Below are 15651 nucleotides of genomic sequence, written 5' to 3' on the forward strand. Positions count from 1 at the left end.
TGAAGCTACACAACTAGAAAGTTCCATAAATCATTAAAGCATTGCCTTGCTCGTGCTATGTGAAAAATAAAACACTCGGCACTTGGCCTTGATGCTAATAAAGCACGAGGCGAATTCATATAGCACTCAAGGCAATGCTTTGGCATATACAAAAACTGTTAGCCAGTGAAAAATTATTGGCACATTGTCAGTATTTTTTTATTTGTTTTGATAAAGCCATAATCCACACACCAGTATACATACATCCAGACATTGTAGTGCTATCACACTTAGAGCTAGTAAAAAGGATAACACCTGTTAATAGAGGGAGTTAGAGTCTTTATACTAAAACTTGCAATGTTGTTTAATGATTACTGTAGACTAGTTAGCTACTAACACATTTTCCACATTGTAGGGCTGTCACACGTAGCTACTACAGAGGTGCAGCTGGTGCTTTAATGGTCTATGATATCACAAGGTACAGAGATGTAGTGTATGTGTATAGCATAGCTAAATGGCTAGAGCATTGGCTTAGTTCTTGAAAGGTTTTAGATTCAATGCCTGGTTATACCAAAGCAAGTTGGTGTTGTTGTTGCTTCCTTGAGCAAGAATTTTTGCTCCAGTCTACCCACCTGTACAGTATAATGGGGGACCTGGTGGTCTGATGTCAAATGGGGAAGCAGCCCACCCAGCTGTAACATCAATGGGTACCTGGTGTTTACTGAGGAAGCAAATTCCCAACTGTCCATGTCTCACTTAGTGGTGGTGGACTGTGTTTGCTGTATCCACAAAACTGAGTGGCATCTCAGTGCTGGTTCGTGGGCTACAATGGCTTTGTTTTACATGGCTGTCGGAGGCATGGCGTGTGTTGTGTGTGTGTGTGTGTGTGTGTGTGTGTGTGTGTGTGTGTGTGTGTGTGTGTGTGTGTGTGTGTGTGTGTGTGTGTGTGTGTGTGTGTGTGTGTGTGTGTGTGCACTGCTTGGTATATCCATAGCAGAAGCTGTCCATATCACAAAACAGCAATGCAACATAGATAACCTTGACTTATTGTATTGAGTGACACAGGATTAAATTGTGGATTTTGTTTACGGTTAGGCTAGGCTCAGTGTAGCTGCTAAGTTTCAGCTAATTGATAGTTACTAAACTACGTATATTCTAAGACTAAAATAATCATTTGGGCAATGAGTGGATGTGTATTTCTATCCACAGCCATTGAGCAGACCACAGAACATTATATATACCAGCAAGAGTACATTTTATTATGTACTCTTGATACCAGTAACCAAGTTAGTAGGCTTCAGGTAGACTCATCAGTTACAGTATAATTAGAATCGTTACATTAATCACTGAATTGCTAGTTAAATCATTGATCTGCATTATACTAACCATACACAGAAGTGACAGAACTACATAGTAACTTACAGTGTGATCCATGTTAGCTTAGTGCACCTTGCTATGGAATGCATGGAACAGTTTCTAGATGTGTGTGCGTGTGTGTGAACACACTGATACTGGTAATATCATTGTTTTACACATTATTTACAGGCGGAGTACCTACAACCATCTTAGTAGTTGGTTGACTGATGCTAGGAACCTAACTAACCCGAACACGGTGAGAAAATCAGCTAGTGAATGCTCAACTAAGACATAGCTACATTTCAAAAACCTTTTGTGTTTTCGTAGAATAGTTATTGTGTGCTTTGCTAAGAAATTCATGGGGGGAAGTCATTTATGGTTTCAATTATTGCAAAGTGATTTCCCCTAAAATGTTTACTATAATAATACACCATTGTACTTTATGTGAAGTGTGTATAAATGATATCTCCTGAATTAAAGTGTTTGTGCATAGTGTGTGCGTACATACATCTGTTTTATATGTGTGTACATATGTTTGTATAAGTGTGTGTGTGTGTGTGTGTGTGTGTGTGTGTGTGTGTGTGTGTGTGTGTGTGTGTGTGTGTGTGTGTGTGTGTGTGTGTGTGTGTGTGTGTGTGTGTGTGTGTTAGGCAAAGCTTCTTTGTACTATTAATGTATATTACTGTGACTTAACTTCTTATAGGTAATATTCTTGATTGGAAATAAATCTGATCTTGATGGACAGGTAAACATAAGGTTTTGTATCGTATCATTATTATTGCATACTGCTACTAACAGAGAGATGTAACGTATGAGGAAGCTAAACAATTTGCAGCAGAGAATGGTACGTAGTTGTAGTGTGACATGAGTTTTGGGTTTAAACGTTATGTTGTTTTTTTTCTTCAGGTCTGCTTTTCTTAGAAGCAAGTGCAAAAACGTAAGAACATATACTGTACTTGTAGAGATTTGTTAGTTATGGTTGATAAAAATATAGATAATGTATGCGTTCCTAATGGATTGGAAATGCCCGTTATCCTAGTTATGGTGCGCCAATACATTGGGAAATTTGTTGAGTGGCTGTTTGGCTTTCTCTCGCTTGTTTGAAGGCGTGGACATTCCTTTTACATTGCTTATTGTGTTGCATTGTGTACTGAACAAGAACACAGCGTGTCTGTGGACATTGGGAGAAATATTGTTTGCGACAGGTGACAATGGCAGGTACACACCAGCTAATATTTCAGCAGCAGTACTATTAATCAACTTCTCGTCACCGCATTTGCACAACCAAAGAAATGTGTGATATATTGAAATAGATTTTATGCCACAGTACCGCTCAGCTTTAGCTAAACAATTGCACAAAGTATTGCCCGTTTTCTGACATTTTATCGAAACAGTGGAAATACACAGCAAAGCAGTTGATATCTAGTTAGCCTACTACACTCTACCTGCTACAAGTGGTGTAAACAACAGCAAAGAAACAACACTGCACTTTCTGTTTCTTCAGGAAATTTGCAAAACCATTTTGAAACACCATATTTCACCTTTGAACCTGAATTTTCTTACGCTGTTGCTTACTACTCTCCAGCGTCCCTACCCAGTCCAGCCTCCAATTAGTGTAGGTGGTAACTAACCCAGCTGTAAACAACAAGCACTAATTTGCTGGTTGCAAGAACAGTGAAATCTTCCAGCTGTCGAGGCCATATAGTGAAACGAGGATGGCCCATGACATCACTACATAAATAATATGGGCATTTCCAATCCATTAGGAACGCATACATTATTTATGATAAAAATATATGTCATCAAAATCCAGTAGGAATTGGAGAACATTACAGTGTTTTGGAGATGTGAGCGTATTTTCATTATTCATACAGTGGAATAGAAAGCTCACTTTAATTCCTGAGACATTCTGTCCAGCTTTTATAACTACCTGGCTTAGACAGGTTCTACAGTATGATAACTAAATTGGCTATTCCTCAACTAGCTGTTTGTTAGAGGTAGCTACCATCCACTTCAATACTGTACAACAAAACATTTTTATTTTTGATACACTGGAACAGGTTTAACTAGTGATGAAATTTCTTTGCCTTAATGGGCTGGTGGCGTGTTAAGAGGCTATATAAATTTTGTTGGACACTTTAGAGGGGTGGCCTTTCTATGCAGGTGGCTGCTAAGACAGCTTCCACTATGCCGAAAAACCTGTTGTGTAGCCTCAATGACATAATCAAGTACACCTTAGTGACCTGACTGCCCATATGTCCACTTTCTTGGCCATAGTCAATATTGCTACAAATGTGCTTCTTGTGTTGATTCATGCTTACATTCAAATGAAATTAGTTTAAAGGAGTGTGTGAAAACTTAATACTAGCGCAAATTGATCTTGTCAGGGAGGTGGATTCTTACTATTTGTAATCTTGATTAGTGATGGTAATGTAAAGTGCTTGCAGCACATTGTGTTGTTTTGCTTTGGCTCACTTTAGTGGAGACAATGTGGAAGAGGTCTTCCTGGAGACAGCTAAGAAAATTTATCAAAACATTCAAGATGGCAAGTAAGTGAGACCGAATATAGTTATCTATTAATTACTCTATGAATACAAGACTTAACAGATGGGGAAAAAAAGTAATCCCAGTAGGCTTACGTAGTTTCATGCTATGTAGCTCTGAAACTTTAGAAAGTTATCTATATAGTTTTTTTTTTTCCATGATACATTAATATTTTGTGGTTTCTTGTAGCATTGACTTGAATGCAGCAGAAACAGGCGTCCAACTCAAACCATCAGCGACACCACAAGAGAGAAGAGAGCCTCAGAAAGAGCCAAGTGGTTGTGGCTGTTAACAACATTATTGCTCATGTCAATCGTTTGAATGTTTAGTAGTATATTGTTGTGACTGGCCCAGAAGTATGTACACAATAAATATGATATTATAGGTATGGTTTTTTTTTCTTTTCTGTAAGTTTGAAAGAGATTTGTTATTGTTGTAATGCCATATTGTTTTATCTAATAAAGTTAAAAAATATAAAGTTATATAAAAATACAATAATTTATCCCCACTAACAAAAATTGTTAGAAGAGATAGGACAATTTAGCAAAGGCTGGAGTAGTGGATATACCTGATGCATTATACAATACTGAGTGAATCTGACCACCACTAGTAACTGGTTTGGTCCAGCCACTGATAAATGGGTCTTCATAGAATGAAAACCATTTCTTTATTGCCTGACTCATTAGGGAGATGTCACCATTATAACCATCTAAATCTGCCAGGTTGATAGTTTCATCAGGGTCAACTGCTACACCATATAGTTCATCATGACCAGCTAGTTAGTCTCATAATGAATTTGGTGTCATTCATTCTTGCATACCGAGTCTGTCCATACTCACCAAATATAGGCCTGGTCTTTGTGTGGACACTAGAATTACCATGGAGTAATAAATTTGCATAACTTTCTCCAGCAATGTTAGCATGTGGGAGGAGTGTGTAATTACCAGCGTAGTGTAGTAGAGTTGGGGCTACATCGATAACTTGTACGACGCCTTTCTCCACTCTCGGTTTAATGGTACCCTTGTGTCTGAATATCATTGGGATTTTTAGTGAAGTATCAAACATATTGAGAGGGTAGGCTGCATTACCCTTACCCCATAAACCATGGTGACCTGCGCTAAAGCCATGATCACTTGCAAACACTACCAAAGTCTGCTCATCAATCTTGTGATTTTGCAGTGCCTGCAGAATCCTTCCAATGTTCTTATCCATAGCAGTGACAGCAGCATAATAACCTAACTGACATTGGCTGTTGTTGAGACATTGTCATGTCAGCCCCCCTGTGTGATGTGCATAAGGATTCAGAGTCTCTTGTTGCATAAACTTGAAGGTACAATTTGAGTACATGTCTACAATTTCTTTTGGGTGCTCACTATCAGCTCTGCCATCTCCACTGACATACGGTGAATGTGGTGCAGTGTAGTGTACTGAGATATAAAATGGTTGAGCTTTATTTGCCTGCTGTCCTATAAACTCAATGGCATCATCAGTGATAATGTCACTAATGTAACCTTTAGGGTTGACACACTTCAAATCTTTGACCATTGGTGGGTCTATGTAACTGCCACCCCCGGACTGGTGAACAAACCAGTGCTTGAAGGAATGCTGAGCTATGGGCTGGGCTCCCAGGTGATATTTACCACTAATTCCACACGTGTAGTTGTTCTGAGTTAGCACATCCGTGTAGGCTACTTCTTCGCTCGTATACTGGATGCCTTGACCATCACAGCCATTCCCGCCACTGATCCAGTCATGCACTCCATGTTGGCTGGGTAGTCGACCAGTAAAGTAGCTTGCCCTACTAGCTGAGCACACTGGAGTGTTGCAGAAGGCGTTATCAAATCGTATTCCTTCAGACGCCAGCTTGTCAATATTTGGAGTGATGACTTCCGCGTTGCCATAAGCACCAGCTGCCCATTGTCCCATATCATCAGCTAGGATGAAAACTATGTTAGGAGGCTTTCCCAGCACTGCCGTAAAGGAAGCGATAAGTAGAAAACAACACGACAACATTTCTCTGCAAAAGTGTTGCTATGTCACGCAGTCACGGTGCTCGGTAAGTCACGTGCCGGTAACCTTACAGGAGTGTGAAAACTCCAAAAGAAGGCATGGAATCAATGACAGCAACTTTGTTTTTTTTATATAGTCTTTAGTTAATCAAAATCCAACAGTGTGCACTGAAGAGACAGACCCTGACTTCCCAGCATATTAATCCACCACACTGTGAGCATGTTGTACAAATTACGAATCAAATGTGACCCAATTTTATTTGTAGGAAAATTCAATTGCAAAATTTCAGCATTTTTTTCAAAATTAATTTTTTTTGCACATCACTTTGGCTAAACCTTCTTGTTGTGAAGCTTGAAGCATAGGAGATATGGATGACTTTATCAGACCATGAGTCATTTTGCAATGTGTGAGTCACCAATTAGCGGCTAACTTACGAATGGGGTGACCTGTTCAGGTGATAGCTAGAATGATTAAAACTACTGAAATATTATAGACAGTGATAGCTACATTGAAGAAAAGGACCAGGAGCACAACTAACAGAAGTCTCTTTATAGCTACATATTTTTATACAGTAGGAATGGAATTATTTGTAAACAAGGTGATTTGTCGCCATTTGTCACACCTATAATCAGTAATTAATCACTCACAGAATTCAATGCATTGCTATGAAAAGTCAGTTACTTTGTAATGTATTAGACAGTAAATTGATCATATCTCAAGAAAATTGACCAATGTGCCAAAAAGGATGGTTTTCCAAAATTGGGTCACAAATATTAAGAAATAACCAATGCATGCGTGCAGACAGCACATTGTACTTACACTTGACAAGAGCACCACTAAAGTTTCTTGGACAGAGGTATATAGGAGTAGTTTGTGTGCCCTAAAACTTGTCCTTAAATATGCCAAGTAACTGAAGCAATGCTATCAAAGATGAAAAGAGAAAGGAGATGAGCACTTATATAAGAATTAATGAGAGGTGATCAAAATAATAGAAACTTTTTACTGAATATACTCCTAATAGAATAGTCAGCTGCTTATATCTTGTAGTGAAAGGTACTAAATTATATAGTATAATAAAACTCCTTGTTATCTCACCATTACATATGTTGCATCAACTACAGCAATCAAAATTGCAATAGCATCGGCTGAGCTACTTTTTATGAACCAGGCTATTCAAAACCTACAGTAGCATATAACTTCCAACACATCAGTTATGCAGTATTGCAGCTAAATAGTCATGCATATAGCTATTCAACTATATAGACAAATTTGATGACTTTTATGATCAGTTTGAAATCAGTATTACAACAGTATAGCGTTGAAATGCATGCATTCAATTTGTTAATGATGGTGCATCTGCAGAAAGTATCGAGTAGTCTCTATATGACAATGACTCTGGCTGAAAACTGAAATTCTTTAAATTTATGCATGAATATTTTACTTGTGTAATTTGTTTTGATATGATACAATTCATGCACAAGAATAAATATATCAATAATGGCTATACAAAAACGGGTTTTGTTTTTAAAAGTCACATTGGAATGGGTGAACATTGTTTAAGATGTTGACTGCTTTATTAGAGTGTATATATGCAAAGAGCTTTCAATCCTAATGATTACTGTCTCCTTATTTCTTTGGCCTTCCATATTTTATTGCTGCATGCTATATTTTCATTTAAATTGTATAGAGTTTCCAGTTTTAATTTAGCCAGTGAGAGTGGTTATATCTTCAATGGACAGCTACAGAGCAAATACATCACATTTGGTCTATACGAAATAATAAATTGGATTGAAATTGTGGAGCATTTGTACTAGTAACAACATGGCAGTTTCCTACCTATAAGAGACTACATGACGGACACATGCATACACAGTTTAAGTACGTATTGTCACATTGGAATAAAAGGTACAGTCTTTTGTGATCAAGTTTACAGGTGGAACTAGATCTGACTGTTTCTACAACCTTGGCAATATTAATTTTATGTTTTGAAGTTCAAGATACAGTGTCCAGCACTAATATGAAATTGTATGTGCATTTCATTCCTTGCATGATAACATTTCAATTATATTTAATGACATGTCATCAAATGAAGTTGAAAAGTGGGTGGCACATTGAAGCTGTTATTAGGTAGCTGGGCATCAGAATAGCATAATAGTTGAAAATAATTATTATAGCTATACAGACTCTATGTCTCAGTAATGACACCTTAATGTTATCTATTATAGAATATCAAGTTCATACATATCGTACATATGCAATTTACTGAGTCAGCAGCTGCATATTTGCTTGAGAATCAATCACGAGTACTTTAAATTACTCCTGACACTGACATCATAATTCGAGCTTGCTAACAATTGCAAATCAGCATTCTCTTTTCTAGCTAGCTAGCTATAGTTAATTCCTGATTTCCGGCATGCATGCATATGTGAAGCTATATGGTGTCCTACAGACTTTCTAGCACTTGCCTGTAAAGCTTCAACAAAAATTATTCTTCAAATTATAAACACATATATTAGAGTATAAACTCAATATAAGCTCAAAAGTTTACAGATAGGAAAGTTTAGCAAATGCTGGAGTAGTAAGCATGCCTGATGTGTTGTATAACACTGAGTGCATCTGACCATCACCACTGACTGATTTAGTCCAGCCACTGATAAAAGGGTCTTCATAAAAAGAGAACCAATCTTTGAGGGCTTGATCCATGGTGAATAGCTCATTCATGTGGCTAAAATCTGCTAAATTATTGGTCTCCTTAGGATCGTGATTTAAGTCGTACAGTTCCTGTGGACCTGTTAGTCTTGAGACAAACTTCTTGTTTTCCATCCTTGCATACCGAGTCTGTCCATACTCCCCAAATATTGGTCTAATTGCAGAGGGTTTACTAGGAACATTAGCAAGTAGCAGATCAGCAAAACTTTCCCCTGCAACATTAGCATGTGAAGGGAGAGAGAAATTACCAGCATATTCCAGAAGTGTTGGAGCTATATCGATGACCTGTACATTAGCTGTTTCCACTCTCGGTTTAATGGTACCTTTGTGCCTGAATATCATGGGGATTTTCAATGATGTGTCAAACATATTGAGAGGATAAGCAGCATTACCTTTACCCCATAAACCATGGTGACCTGCATTAAAGCCATGATCACTTCCAAATACTACCAAAGTCTGCTCATCAATCTTGTTATCTTCAAGTGCCTGTAAAATCCGTCCGATGTTTTTATCCATAGCAGTGACGGCAGCATAATAACCTAATTGGCATTGTCTGTTGCCAAGACAGTGTCGTGTAAGTCCTCCTGTGTGTTTCCCATAAGGATTTAGGCTCTCCTGTGGCATAAACTTGAAAGAACAATTAGCATACATGTCTACTATTTCCTTTGGATGTTCAGTGTCGGCCCTTCCATCTTTCCCAGTGTATGGTGAATGTGGTGCGGTATAGTGGATTGAGGCATAAAATGGCTCTGAACTAGATTCCTGTTGTCCTATATACTCAATTGCATCATCAGTAATGATGTCACTAATGTACCCTTCTATGGTAACACACTTGAGATCCTTCACCAGAGGTGGATTTATGTAACTACCACCCCCAGACTGGTGAACAAACCAATGCTTGAAGGAATGCTGTGCCACTGGCTGATCTCCGAGGTGATATTTCCCGCTGATTCCACAAGTGTAGTTATGTTGAGCCAGCACATCCGTGTAAGCTACTTCTTCACCACTGTAATTGATGCCATGCCCATCACAGCCATTCCCACCTCGGATCCAGTCATGCACTCCATGTTGGCTGGGTAGTCGACCAGTGAAGTAACTTGTCCTGCTAGCTGAGCACACGGGGGTGTTGCAGAACGCGTTTTCAAATCGTATTCCTTCAGATGCCAGCTTGTCAATGTTTGGAGTGATGACTTCCTCGTTGCCATAAGCACCAGCTGCCCATTGTCCCATATCATCAGCTAGGATGAAGACTATGTTAGGAGGCTTGCTCCACACCACTGTAAAGGAAGCGATCAGGAGAAACCAACACGACAACATTACAAACGGATTGCTATTCATACTAAAAGTCACGTGAATTTTGCGGACAGAAGTAGGCGAGGGAAACCGGAAAACTTTAGAATCGGTACATTATTGTTTTGTGGTACGTAGTGCACACATAAGTGCAAGACATTCGGAGGCAAATGCTCAAATTATTAGATTAGCTTTACTAGAGGGGGCTGGGCTGGATACACGTGATCACCCAGATGGGGGTGCGTATTAATTAGAATCACACAGAACCGGAGGACAGGAGCTAGGGCAGAGGCGTCAAATGGATGAGGAATTAGAGGCTTACGTGAACAAGCGAGAAGACAGTCAAGGTATAGTATTCATAAGATTTTACTACGTGCGCGAGTTATTGGTCTGTATAAATAAAGGTGTTGTACATGTGTTTGGTGTTTTAACACGAGCCCGAGCAAGAGCCACAAATTAAATTTAACGAGGCTATGTTTTAGTACCCCATATGAGTTTAAGCCTGCTTTGTAAAAGATAGTAGTATCACAAAAGTAAGGAGATACAAAAAAGGTGTATGCTGATGCACAGGTTGCTGCCACAAGGGGGTGTCACGTCGGCTCACGCTGTAGGTAGATCTGCAACCGTGGTCAAAGTCTTGACCGGGGAAAATTTCACCTTGACCCTTGACTTGCAGCGTTTATCATCTTTGACCTGTGACTTGAGCATTTCTTGTCGAACTTTTGACCTCCACTTATTTCTCTTTTCCTATACACACCTGCGCTTGTAACCTAGTATAATATTTTCTTAGTGCGTGCTACCAGCAGCTGGAAGAGAAAAATCATTATAATTATGGCGATACGCCTGTTGGAACTTTAAAACATCTTGGAGATCCTTACTTCTTGTGAGTTACGTATAATTCCGTAAACTTGATAATAGCTACGTATAGTTTTCGATTGTGGGTTTCGAACCTTCCGTATCATCTTGACTCTTGACCCACTGTAAGAGCTATTTTGTGGCGTTGACTTAGAGTTTGACCGCAGTCGCAGATCGACCTACAGCAAGAGCCTGAGTGACACCCCCTTGTGCCAGACCATCAGCATACACCTTTTGTGCATCTTCTTCCTTTTGTCATTTCACCCTTGTATATGCTGAGTAAAGTCTAATAATAATACATACATACACTATTCCCACCAGTCATGTGTGTAATTTCTGTACATTCACCTTGCAATTAATATTGTGTGAATGGTACACAGCTAGCTTATGGTGAGAAGAGCATGAGTATGTCTGCCATTGTAGGTGTAGATCCCAGTTATGTATGTACATATGTGCACAAGTCGTGGGCGTGTTTTCTAACAAAGTCAAAAGACAGACTAGACGTCTTTTAAAAAGTCAACAACTTACAAGTATAATCACAAAAGCTCTTCAGTTAGCAGTTTTGATTTTCTTTTCTGATGAGGATAAAGTTCAATTCATCAGTATGCCATCTCCTTGATGGTCATAGACAAAAAGATACACAGTCTAGACAAACAATCAAGTTCAAAACCTGATAGATTATATATTTCCAACTTATAAGAAAGGCTCTATTAGAGTATGTTATGTGTAGTTGAAATGTACTCTGATGTGTATGTATGTAAAATGTATTACTCTCATACATGTAGTCGGTCAAGGAGTTGATGGTGATCACTTGTATAGTCAGGACAGTTCACATAGTAGTGGTACCACACAACTTCATGATGTCACTACTCAGTCTCTGGTGTCACAAACCAGTTGGGCTAGTTCAGCAGCTGATAGTATCCATGACGATGATCAGCCACAAGAGAACCACCGAAGATTTGTCCTTGAGTCAGACCATTTAGCACTAAAGAACAATGGAGAGTATGTCGATATATACAATATGTGTTTATGCTATAGCTTGATGGAGGGAATAATATGTGTACTATCAATATTACTTTTGCATTTATTGTCTCTGTGGTTACTTTTGTAGCACATACGAAAATTGTCAGGTTCACCACAAATTACTCATATTGTATGGTACATTTAATCACCATTACCATGGTCAGCTTTGTACGTATATACTTCATTATGCAAAGTTTGTTTTCATTGCTGTAGTTACCAGCTCATGTTGAAGACGCTGGCCACACTGGAAGCACAGAGAATGAAAGTGTTGCAGGTACGTGTGTGCAGTTCATCTGTGTCTTAATTTTTCCATAATGCAGAAAGTACTGTGTAGTAGATAACTGCTATAATGTTGTATTTCAATATTACAGGACATTGATATACTGATATCAAGAAAAAGGCAGGCACTGAAGAATCCTGAAAGTTTCTTTGAATCTTTGATGAATGGGGTGGGTGTAATGGGATACCATGCATACTGCACATATGTTGCTATTTGGAAAAATTTTCTTTGATGTCTGGGGTTACTATCTGCTATAGAAACCTGTGTCAGGATTACTCTGTGGTCTAGCCTGTGTTGTTCACTACATTCATCAAACAAAAATTGGCAAAGCCAAAAATGAAATGATGCCCATACTGTGTTTCTAGACAAGAGGGGTGTCATTGGTGTTGATCAAGGTGTGGATTCATGTTGCACTGACACGAAGGGTAAATCTTGATGCTATCATTTACACTTTCTCTCGCTCCTTTAATTTACGTATCTGCTTTGCTCAGGGAAGTTTTCTAAGCACTTATAACATGCCAACAAGGTTCTATACCATTCAGAGCCCCTCAGATCAGATGGTGTGGCTCACAATAATTACCTTGGCTGCAAGAAACTCATTGTAACTATTACTTTTGTAGGTGAATGATAGAAAAAGTTGTTCTATGTAACTATAGTAGAACTTCCCATACTTTGTATGTATTAAGCCTATGAGTCTGCATTATCAGTAACCTCATAGCAATATTACAATATTATCCTGTTCATAAGGCATGCTAGTGTATGGTGCAACATTTATCACCTTACAGACGTCTGACCCACTCCCAACAAGACAAGAGGTAGCTACAATTCCTGATATCAACCTGACCAAGTACACGAAGGGGTTGAAGTTAAACTCTAAACTACTTCATCATAAATATGGTACTAGACAGAAGGCAGAGAACAGGTTAGCTAATTGCTGTACTCTGTCAAGTCTATAACATGTACATATTACTGTATAGACACTTCCAAACACTGGAGGATCCTAACCTGGTAAAATACATGTACTGTATCACACTTAATTGTGTCCCTGATGCATCCTAGCATTCTGTATTCAGTTATGGTCGCCTTGCTATCCAGTCAAAATGCATTGCTTGGTGTGTTAATTTTTGAGGTTTAAAATTTATTGGGAATTCAAAGGAAAATGTTGTTTGGTTGAGCATGTTTCTTATCAAGTCTGTACGATTTATACAGGACAACTAACACTGAATGTATTGCAGCTACTAAGTCTGTTATGTAGATTTTACCATGTATAAGACTAAATTTTTTGCAAAATATGTATACACTCGAGCAGAAATTTCTGCATCCACAATACAATAGTATATAATGGGGAGGGTACTCTTGTCAAGACAAAACCCAATAATATAAGGAATGTTTGGAAGTTAGGTCTGGGTTTGGCCTGAAAATGCTGGTTTACTTGACAATATAGATATACATCTGTACGCAAGAACTTTGCTGACTAAAAGATCAATTTGCATAATATCACTAAAATTTGGACCCTGCACACACAAGACCCCAATATACAGTATAAAGTCCAGCTTTAACTCTATCGTCTCCATGACAACTGTTTGACTGTTCCAGGATCCCACTGATAAAGTGAGAGGTAAAGTGGCTAATGAATTAAAGACGAGGACATTTAACCAATTATGGACAGCAGAAGAACAGGTACACACTGTACTTCAACTTGTTTAACAAGTTTATGTGTTAACCATGGAGTGCAGTTAACCATGGAGTGCAGTTAACCATGTAATACAAGTTTATTTGTTAACCATGTAATACAGACTAAACTGGAACATTTACTGGAGGTTTATCCTCCAGAGGACATTGAGTCAAGAAGATTTGAAAAGATTGCTGCAGCTCTTGGTAACAGAACAGTTAAACAGGTGAGGGAGTAACACTTGTAATTTCTACAAGAATGTACAGCTGTGTAGTCAGCGGCTGTACTTGTATTGTACAAATTCTGTTTGTATACATGGAATTTTAGATGCCAGTTTGATATATAAGGAAACTAACTAGTACTAGCTCTCGTAATGTGATAAAATTTTGATGTACTGCGTGATGCTACATTGTGTTGTGTTTTATACAGGTTCAAAGTAGAGTACAGAAATATTTCATCAAGTTGGCTAAGGCTGGTTTACCTGTACCAGGCCGTAAACCCAGTGTAGCTCTGCTTACCAACAAAGTGAGTAACAATGGAACGTGTTAATGTGGTCACTTAAAAATGAGTGCACCTGTCCAGGGCTCTAGGAACTATCCACGATACATAGACTAGAACGTCAAGATGCTGTACTTTTGTTTGGTCTTAGGCCATATTACACAGCTTCCATTATACATATCACAGCAATTATGGACCTAAAATTCTGTATCCCAAAGTATCAGCAAGTATTCATAATATATATACTGAGTAGAGTATCCTACTCTCATATACCCCTGTAGAAGGATGTATCGTGAAGTTATGATGTAGCAACAAGATGTTGTGGTTTGTGACATACGTATGAGTAGCTGTAAAAGTGCAAGAATCATTAGCACCATTTCACACTTGCGACACTCAGGATAGCCGTATTCGCGATTGGCCTAGCAAGAAACGCCTACAAAGTGGTCTTAACCCTTGAAGGAACAATTGTAGTTCGGTGAGAAATACTTAGAAGCTGGAGTTAATTTGGTTGCTAGCGACATTGTTAGACACGCATTCAATCGATACCATGTTCACAACTAATGACATCATTAATTATACAAAGAAAAGCGGGTGTACTCGGAAGTGTTACATCATAACTTCACAATACATCCTTCTACAGGGGTATATGAGAGTAGGATACTCTCCTCAGTATATAAGTATTATATTATGAACTCTTTGTATCAGGTATAGAGAGTTTCCACTGTATACTAAATATTTATTCCACTTGAATGTATTGTGTGTGTACACTGAAGCATTGTAAGTGTGACTTCTATCCCACTTGTAGTCTAAGATAAAGAGGAAAGAGAAACTACCAAAGAGTAAGTTATCAACGTTCTTCTCATCACTGGAGCCCAAGGTATACATGGATGATGAAGAAGATGATGAACAGAGTGGTGATGAAGAGTCCTCACCATCTGTAAGTGGTCTACACTGCTAGGATGTGCTCTCATATATACAGTACAGTATGTGTATTTTCCAATCTCATACCAAAAGTAATCCCTGTAGGATTTTTTTTGGGAGAAGTCTTGTACAATTCATACGTATGTTTGTTTTGCAAAGATATTCCTATTTTTGGTCCCAACATTGTTTTTCTGAAGTTCCCTAAATTTAATGCGAACAGTACACTTAAAATAGCTAGCTCCTAGCACAAGTATGTTCTGGAGTTTAATAGTGTTATTACAGGAAGATGAAGACACTGAAGGAACCAGACAACCCTATGTTGATGAGGACTACATGGACTTTAGGAGCAATGAAGAAGCTGTTGGATATAACTACCTTGATCCTAACTTCTGCCCTGCTACATGAACACTCCAATAATATTTCATCCATAACTTCACTGTAAATAATAATTTGTACAGTATAAACATAGTACTTTATTGGGCTCTAATCAAGTCTCCACTGGTTAACACAGAAA

At 38.4% G+C, this 15651-nt stretch overlaps 2 protein-coding genes and 1 pseudogene across 4 annotated transcripts in view; 2 read left to right on the forward strand and 1 right to left on the reverse strand.

Annotated features, from left to right (window-relative positions):
- Positions 1-4357, forward strand: part of LOC136265634 (ras-related protein Rab-14) — a 5666-nt gene extending 1309 nt beyond the window's left edge. The window contains exons 4-10 of the mRNA XM_066060538.1: positions 395-457; positions 1525-1591; positions 2039-2080; positions 2134-2179; positions 2242-2272; positions 3816-3884; positions 4069-4357. Of these exons, the coding sequence (XP_065916610.1) occupies positions 395-457; positions 1525-1591; positions 2039-2080; positions 2134-2179; positions 2242-2272; positions 3816-3884; positions 4069-4171 (421 nt within the window). The 3' untranslated portion in view covers positions 4172-4357. The remainder of the gene's footprint in view (positions 1-394; positions 458-1524; positions 1592-2038; positions 2081-2133; positions 2180-2241; positions 2273-3815; positions 3885-4068) is intronic.
- Positions 4020-10074, reverse strand: LOC136267476 (uncharacterized; annotated as a pseudogene).
- Positions 9962-15651, forward strand: LOC136265630 (ZZ-type zinc finger-containing protein 3-like). 3 transcript variants are annotated; one of them, XM_066060532.1, is made up of 12 exons: positions 9966-10018; positions 10075-10235; positions 11529-11745; positions 11980-12040; positions 12138-12215; positions 12832-12968; positions 13024-13054; positions 13643-13726; positions 13843-13944; positions 14148-14243; positions 15022-15153; positions 15420-15651. In XM_066060532.1, the coding sequence occupies exons 2-12, from the start codon at positions 10187-10189 to the stop codon at positions 15540-15542; spliced, it is 1110 nt and encodes a 369-aa protein (XP_065916604.1). In that variant the 5' UTR covers positions 9966-10018; positions 10075-10186; the 3' UTR covers positions 15543-15651. The 3 variants fall into 3 exon arrangements, with proteins under 3 accessions (XP_065916606.1, XP_065916603.1, XP_065916604.1); XM_066060531.1 differs by having other exon boundaries at positions 9963-10235; XM_066060534.1 differs by lacking the exon at positions 14148-14243 and having other exon boundaries at positions 9962-10235.

The sequence above is a fragment of the Dysidea avara genome, chromosome 9 (genome assembly GCF_963678975.1).
Source record: "Dysidea avara chromosome 9, odDysAvar1.4, whole genome shotgun sequence".
Classification (NCBI taxonomy): domain Eukaryota; kingdom Metazoa; phylum Porifera; class Demospongiae; order Dictyoceratida; family Dysideidae; genus Dysidea; species Dysidea avara.

Excerpts from the sequence above, each read along its gene's own strand:
- LOC136265630 (XM_066060531.1), top strand. The coding sequence starts at position 10,187 with ATGGATGAGGAATTAGAGGCTTACGTGAACAAGCGAGAAGACAGTCAA. Across the intron at positions 12,969-13,023 it reads AGACAGAAGGCAGAGAACAG|ACACTTCCAAACACTGGAGG; the intron begins GTTAGCTAATTG and ends ATTACTGTATAG. Across the intron at positions 13,055-13,642 it reads CACTGGAGGATCCTAACCTG|GATCCCACTGATAAAGTGAG; the intron begins GTAAAATACATG and ends TGACTGTTCCAG.